Raw genomic sequence first — 8,026 nt, 5'->3', positions numbered from 1 at the left:
ATGCTCTGAGCCTGGCAGACCCCTCTGCTCCTCTCCTGCTCCAGCCGTGGGGCTGACACCCACAGTCAGGGGACACATGGGTCACCCAGCACAGCCCTGCTGCTGCCTGGTCCTCCCTGCCCACCTTCACTGGGATAACACCCACCCCGGTGCATCTCCAGAGCCACGCACACTGGTACAGCTTTAGGGAAGGGGAATCCCAGGGATCAGCCCCTTTTAGGTCCACACAAGATCCCATCCCAACCCTCCACATCAGCCGTGCCCCTGCCTGGCTCCAGCACCTACCGGGCAGGGGGCTCTGGGCCATGACGTAGCTGCGGAGGGTGATGTCGGCCGCGCCGCCCGACTCCAGGGGGATGGGGTGCGTGTGGAAGTGGCGCAGCATGTCGAAGATGGTCTGGAACCAGAGGTGCTGCACGTGGCACTGCCCGCTCTCGTTCAGCGACAGGCGGAGGTGCTGCAAGCGCAGGGGGCCAGCGGGTGAGCTGGGGATCGCAGGGGTGAGATTCACCCTTGCAATCGGCAGGAGCAACCACCTCCCTCAGCCAAGGCAGGTTTGCTCATAACACAGGACAAGTATTTTCTCCCAGCCCAGCTGGGAGAGTCTCCTGCCCACTCACCCCAGGAGAAGTTTGACCCCTACAGTGATGGACGCTGTATTGAAGGGTGGCTGGGTGCAGCCGGTGGGGCTGCGGGTCCAACCCTGGTGACACAAAGAGCCTGGGGAAGCCCACGGTTTGCCTGAACTACTTCTTGCTGGGCTGGTGACAAGATCGGGCAGGTACATCTCAACCCCTCGCAGGGTCTGCCCTCTGGTAGAAAAGGGACTCGGCAGAAAACTACATGTGGGTTGTTTTTCTGTAGTGCAGCTGCGTACTTTGGGACCTGGAGCGGACAAGATGAGGGCAGGGGTGACGTGGCAGGCTATGCTGGGGCTCCCGTGGGGTATCTAGCCTTATGCCAGCGTGGCAGGCACTGATCCAGCTGGGAAAGTGCTGATGGGGCTGGGCAGGGTGCAGAGGGCTCTTGGGAGACAAGGGGAGGTGGTCGTGAGGGATGTCCTGCTGGGGTGCAGCGGGAAGAAGCCTGGGGCACTGAGCAGGGCTGGCACTAATATTCAGGCAGAAGCAGGGAACACCCACCTTCGCTTTCCCTTGGAAGTTGAAGGTCAGCACGTACTCCCCAGGCCGCGTTTCGCTCTGCCGGATGACGAACAAGCCGTGGCTCCGGGCACCCCCGAACAGAACCAGCTGAGCTGCCTTGATCCGTGACAGAGTCCCGTGGAACCAGGGGAAGTCAGAAAGGTTGATCTCTGCTTCTGTTTCGTTGTCCTCCCCTGGCCGCAGGGACAGCAGGCTTTTAGGGAGCACCCGGAATCACCCTCTCCCACCCCTTCCCTCTTCTCCCTCCATATGCCCCCAAGAGACAGGTTCTGGGGCCGCATCCTGTATCCCGTACCTGCGAGATGTCCGCTGGTGGCAGGGGAGGACTCCAGCGTCTGCAGGAAGGTCTCCAGCGGGACATGGGTGAGGAGCTCCCCCAGGGAATCCCTGCCCCGGCCATGGGGTGCGGGGACGGTGGTGGCCATGGCAGTGTTGTGAGCGCCAGGCAGGGCACATCTGTCTGGTGGCCTAGGCACATCTGGAAGGGAATTTGTAGAGGAGTGGGTTCATGGCTTAGCATCACCAGACAAGGTTGGGGGCTGTCCTGCTCCAAAGACCCCTGTGCTGGAGCTCCCTGAGCTCTCGGAGACATCTCAGGTCTAGGTTATGGCTCTGGATGCGGCTCAGGGCGCTTCCTTTCAGCTGCACTGGGTTTCCTTCCCCCGGTGCAACCAGGATGGGGGAACATGGATGCGTCTTGGTGGGGCACAGAGACAGGGTGAGGGTGTGCAGGTGGAGGCCGCTCGCTGGCCAGCACGTACAGGGGCAATGTTGATGTCTTACGAGGTGGGCCTGTCTTACAGCGTGGGGGCTAGCATGAACAAGAGGAAGGCAACAGACAGAAGATCATAGTGGAAGGAATCCCTGCCCGTGGCAGGGGGGTTGGAAGTAGATGGATCTTTAAGGTCCCTTCCAACCCTAACCATTCCATGATTCTGGGATTCATCCATCCCCACAGCACCTGCTTCAGGCTCTATCACTGGCAGGATCTACCCACCCCAGGCCAGGGCTTGCCCCTGGCGATGCCCACCCTCCCTGGCGGGTATTTTTCGCAGATGTAGGTCCTTACCGTCAGCCAGGAACTCGCAGCTGCAGGAGGACACCCTGCCTGGCAGACAGGCTCCTTGCGTGCAGGACGCCAGCTCGATGTCGTCCCCGCTGTCCCTGGGGGGAAAGCACAGAGCAGACAGTCACACGCCAGCTGCCACGCTGCAGAGACATGCGCGCGTGGCACCTCCGCTCGCAGGCACGCGACGACGGGGACTCCTGACCAAACAAAAATTCAGCTCATCTCGATGCTCCTCGCTTCCTCCCAGAGGGACCAAAGCACCCACAGCACCGAGAAGCGGAGCAGCTGGCAAAACAACGTGGCTTTCTGGGGCTGAGAAACCAGAGGGGGGGTGTGAAACCCTTGAAAGCCCTCGCCACCTGGGTCACATCAGCTGGTCCTAGCTGCAGCATTTGCTGCTACCTTCTTGGTTTGGATGGAAATCTGTTCCCTTGGCTTCCACCGCTTCACTTTGCAAGACGTATGTAGACGCACGCACACTCCCACCACCATCTTCCACCCAAGGGTGCTTTCACTTTCACCCTCGCCAAAGGGCATTACCAACCCACAGGGATTACATCCCCAAAAGACACCGAAACAACCCAAGCTGGGACACCCAGAGCGAGACAGCCAGCGGGAACAGCAAGAGAGGGGCCACAGCCCAACTCTTGCCCGTGCACTTCAGCACCCTTCTTACACAAGCTCCCCCCTCAGCTTGCTCCACAGCCTATTTTTATCCCGGCCGCCCACAGCACTCGGCTACTCTTGCTTAACGGCGGCCACGTGGGCGCAGGCAGCGAGGAAGCGGCTTCGTTAGCAGTAACGGCTCACGAGGGAGCTGCTGAATTATTTAGTGGCCAGTAAGTGAATCAGCCATTGGGAGTCATTCAGCTGCAGCCGGTTAAAAACAAGAAGGGAGGAAGGAAAGCAAAACCAACGGTGCCATGCAGAAAAGCCGTCGACGGTTGCTCCCGCGGCTGCTCCAGCACGCAGCCCTTGGCAAAAGCATCAGGAGCTGATTGAAAATTTGTTCTTGGCACCGAGCGTGTGCGTCGGTGTATTAAACAGCTCATTATTATTTGCTCTGGAGTTCATTATTATTTGTTTTACAGTCACGTCCGGAGACGAAAGCGGGGCTGCGCTGGGTGCTAAGCAAACATAAAAGGCTGGGAGGCTGCCAGCGGCAGAGCGAGGGGCTGCTGCAGGGCTGCCGGCAGCCGCGGCGAGCCGGCTGCAGGGCTGCCGGCAGCTTCTGCGAGGCGAGCACGGCCGCAGCGCTCGGCTCCGGCTGGAAAATCGGCACCGAAACACACGCCGGGAGAAAAAAAGGGTGTGTTTCCCAGCCTTGCCTTTGTCAGCAGCCCAGCCTCAGCATCGCTTCTTGAATGATGTATTTTTAAAAAGCAGCAAAAGGAGCTGAAGGAGCACAGACCTGGAGTCCATCAGTGCACAAGATGCAGCCTCTGCCGTGAGCGGCCCCGCAGAAGCCGAATGCCGCTTCAGCACAATGGGCAAAGGCAGCTGGAGCCTCTCCAAGCCCCTGTTCCAGGTTTGCTCAAGATAGTCACCTCTACAAGCTTGGGCACCTTGTTTTTCCAAAACTGTGCCAAGAAGGGTGTGCTGGGGTTTCCCTGGAGCCTGGAGAGCGCCTGGGCTGATCCTGCCTCCCCAGGACCAGGCCTGTCAGGGCCAGCTGAAGGGCAGCAGCACCGACCGGGAACACAGACCTCCCTACCACGTAACGCAACGCATGGGCCGATGAAAAACCAGATGAGAAATTTTGGCAGAGTTGTTGCGACTCCAATGGCAGCATTGATACCACAGTGACAGAAACATGAATAAATCAATTTCACCAGCAGAATCTTAAATATACCATTGATGCTGGACTGGAAAAAAAAGAGCATAAACAGCCAAATATAGTATAAAAGCTTCAGAGGTGGGTGTTAGGAGATTCCCATGTTGAGGGCTGTTCCTGGGTCACTGGGCACCGGGAGCAGGAAAGAGTGAGCAAGCGGCTCTGCGAGGCTGCACCTCTGACGCACATGGGCTGCTAACGCTGCCTCCAGACTTCTGCTGACATGAGCCAGGGACTTTCTGTAATACCTCGAATAGCAACTATTGCATCAGGGGTACTAAGCTGTGCTGAGGGCAGCACCGCAGTGGTGAGCCTGGCCCCCGCACAGCACCTTCCTCCAGCCAGCCTTACCCGGGGTCGATGCAGTCCTGGATATCGGCCACCCAGGAGTGCTTCTGCAGGGAGTCGATGGTCTCCAGGATGTACTCGGCGCCATTCTCCACCTGCAGGCAACGTGGGACAGCATCAGGCTGTGGCTGGGGTCCCACCACCCCCCCGGGGTAAAGAACACCCCATAACCCAGCCAGACCCCCCTGTTCACCTGCTGCTGTTAAACAGCACCTTGGTTGACCAGGAGATGATATGCGCCCCCTCCCATCCCAGCAAGGGGATGCTGAGGGGTGACCCACAGAGATGCTCTGATGTGTCCAAGGGTGATCCCTGACCAGAGCTGGGACCCCCACCCCACCGTAATCAGAAAATGAATCACAAGGATATTACAGCCTCCAAGGCAAAACCACACGTGGCCGGTGGTATCAGGGGTGCAAGGTACCACGCACCAGCACAGAGAGCATCCCACGCCTCTGGAGTGGCTCGGTGTCCCCCAGAAAACAGCTCTGCACAGGAAAAGCAGAAGGCATGCTGCCCTCTTGCTGTCCCAAAACCCTGCCAGACCCTCAAACCCAGGAGTTTAAAACCTCTCCTCTGATTTTTTCCTGCCTGCTGGTCCACGAAGCTTCTGCTTGTGACAGGGTAAGAGAGAAACCCACTTTAACATAAAAAAAAAAGAAAATAAAAATCAGGACGCAAAAGAGCCTCTAAGATGACAAGGCCAAAGGAGTGGGGCATTTCTGAGGTGAGGGAGGACCCAGAAAAGCGCCACATCAGTAATGGGGCAGCCAGGCAGAGGGGCTCAGAAGCCACCCCGTGCGATGCTGTGTGCCTCTGGCAGGTTTCCCCGCATCCCTCCCGGGCCCCTTATACATCGTGTTCCCGAGCTGGCAAGGCAGCCTTGACTCCGTGAGGGTATCACATTGCCAGTCGAGACAACCTCCTAGCAAATTAAATTAATCACAAACAACTGAATCACTGTCCTGAAAATAAGCAGGGTGTGCAGCAAGCGGTGCCCAGCGCCTGGGCTGAGCAGCCACCCGCTCCCCTGCCGAACCCCAGGGCTGTGAACGGGCCATCCCGCCCCGAGCAGAACTGGAGGGGAGCAAAGATCCCCCTGCCCCATTGTGTTTAACCAGAGCAAAGGAGCCTCTCCGGCTTTCCGAGAGCGATGCATGAGGCTGGCGTGGGAGACGGGGCTGCTCTCTCAGGCAGAGCGTGACAGCGAGCAGAGCACGTGCAGGGTTTGGGTATTTTGCAAGTGCCCACTTGCGCAGCGGGGGAAAAAAAAAAAAAAAGCACGTGTTTGGTGCCTGATGGGCGATGGGGACATACTGCCTGCTAATTTTTAGGCAATTTGGCAGAAACTGTCCCAGCGTGGCCTCCCTGAACAACGCAAGGGCTTTTCCAGCCGTCGTGGCTTGCCGGATCGCAGCGTGTTGTGTGCGAAGGTTGAGGTTGGGCTCGACATCAACCCTGTCCATGGGAAGGCAGTGGGGAAGCCACAGCACCCAGCTCCCTTTCTTACCCCTCTGATCTGTACCCCAACATTGGGGAATGCTTCACCCCTCTGTGAGTCCAGCCAGTAAAAGAGCAGCAAGAAGGTCTCCCAGAAGGAAGGGCTGAGGCAGAAAAATGAGCTACAAATAATAACGGATGTTGGGAATAGGGGAAAAGCATCCTGTGCCGACAGGCGCGAGGAGAGGGCAAAGGCTGGCTGGAGTGGCAGGAGAGGGGCAGTGGGAGGTGGGGAGTCAGCTGAGGGCTCAACACCCCATTTGCTACCTCGCTCTCTCAAAGGGTTGATTGCAATCAATTAACCCCGCCGCAGGGTCAGCGCCCTGGCCAGAACGGGGCAGGAGGGTATTGAGTCAATCAGGCATTTTCAGACCAGCGGGTTTTGGAGCATTCCCTGGGGTAATTAAAGAAATGCCTGAGGCAGTCACAGAGCCATTAGCAGTGGGAGTGGAGAGAGCATGTGTGGCTCCAGAAGATGGGAAGAGGGCAAGCCCGGAGCCCTCCTCCAGCAGCCAGAGAAACCAACCCTCCAGAGGCACCCAGGAAGCACCCTGGAGCGGAATCCCCCAACCAAGCCCTGCCAAATCCTCCTGCACTTGCTGGTGACAGCCCCGGGGATGAGGAAGCAGTGTCACATCCCTGGCGTTGGCTTTGGGCACTGGTGTGACACCCCAGCAAGGGGCTGCAAGACACGGTTGAGACGAGACTTGTAAGGGGATCTGGAAAACATGATCAGGAGTAGCTGATGAGCCACATTCCAAGAGTTATCGATGGTTAATGGTTATCGATGACTAACAAGGGATATGGCTCAGAAACTCCTTCACATCAAGGGCTCTCTTTGTGCGTGCTGCTCTTCAATGATTAGGACAAAAGCAAAGAGAAGATGCCTAATCAATTCAGGGATGACACCATGTTGCAAGTGTGTTGGAGGACGAGACAAGAATCCAAATGAACTTGCCCAAGCTGAGAAATGCTCTGTGGAAGAAACAGACCAAGCCAGCCCCCAGCTCAAGGACATGGGCGAGCTCTGGGCTCACGCTGAACGCTGTGAGTGTCTGGGCTGGGGAACCGCGACGCTGGAGTGGTTCTGCAAAAAGCAGAGGGGTTACACCAGCCCACAAACTGTGTATGAATCAGCTTTGTCATCAGGGTGTGAAGAAAGCAACTGGATCGACTTGGGCTGGGTAAAGAGGAAGAAGAAAGGAGAAGCAATCAAAGGAGAAGAAATCCTTCCCATCTGCTACTGGCCATGGCACCATGTACACTTTGGGGCACACCCTCTCCAGAGTCCTCCAGGAACATGGGGAGGACCTCGGGCTGATCAGTCTAAGAGACACATGAGGTTGGTCTCTGAGGCACAGAAGGTAACATCCATGGTGGACACTGGCTGCAGCAGAGGTTGAGGCTGAACAGCAAGAAGCCCTTGGGGCAGGGAGGATGCCCTGGAGGAGGCTGCCAGGAGAAGCTGTGGGACCTTTACAATGAGCCAAGCTTGGTGGAGAGCGATTTCCTGCAGGAACACGTGCTGGGGCCAGATGGGCTATCAGGCACAGGGGCTTTCAAGAAGCGAGGCTCAATTTTTTCCCTTCTCTGCTTTCACAGTTTTCTAAGCTATTAAGCAGATTCATTCAGCTAGGAAGCTCAGCCTCTCTGCTGCATATTTGCCACATGCTTTTAGGGAGAAGCATCAGGGCAGAGGTAGGACACAGAAATCCTCAAAACACTGCTCTTCCCCCACATACATGTGCTACTTCCCAGCTGGGCACGTCCAACAGCTCTGATGGAGAGCGCGAGCCCATTAGCATAAGCAGGGAGACAGCCTCATTAGCAGGAGAGAGCCTCCATCCCCAATGAGCCGTCCATCATCGTGGCAGCACACCGCACCCTGAGCCGGGACCCCGCAAGGCTCAGCCCGCTCCGCCGCGATGGGCTGCTGCCTCTCGGCAGAGCAGGAGGGAGCATTCAGCTAATTAATTGCATTATATGGAAAACTCCAGAAAGAGGCTTTTCACTCTCTGCTTGTGCCCCCAGACTCATGTAAATTCTTCCTGGAGAGGGCGGGGAGGCACTGGGACAGGTTGCCCAGAGAAGCCGCGGACGCCCCATCCCTGG

At 57.4% G+C, this 8,026-nt stretch overlaps 1 protein-coding gene across 1 annotated transcript in view; it reads right to left on the bottom strand.

Moving 5' to 3' along the window:
• Positions 1 to 285: 285 nt before the first annotated feature.
• LOC104515076 (SH2B adapter protein 2-like) overlaps positions 286 to 8,026 on the bottom strand; it is a gene marked incomplete at both ends in the record, with an annotated part of 12,593 nt that continues 4,852 nt past the window's right edge. Inside the window, 5 exon segments of the mRNA XM_010158921.1 lie at positions 286 to 457; positions 1,143 to 1,336; positions 1,459 to 1,641; positions 2,233 to 2,327; positions 4,418 to 4,509. Of these exon segments, the coding sequence (XP_010157223.1) occupies positions 286 to 457; positions 1,143 to 1,336; positions 1,459 to 1,641; positions 2,233 to 2,327; positions 4,418 to 4,509 (736 nt within the window).

This window comes from Eurypyga helias, unplaced genomic scaffold (assembly GCF_000690775.1).
Source record: "Eurypyga helias isolate BGI_N326 unplaced genomic scaffold, ASM69077v1 scaffold23369, whole genome shotgun sequence".
Lineage (NCBI taxonomy): Eukaryota > Metazoa > Chordata > Aves > Eurypygiformes > Eurypygidae > Eurypyga > Eurypyga helias.
The sequence above is the reverse complement of the archived record's forward strand: the minus strand, read 5'-3'. Positions and strand labels throughout refer to the sequence as shown.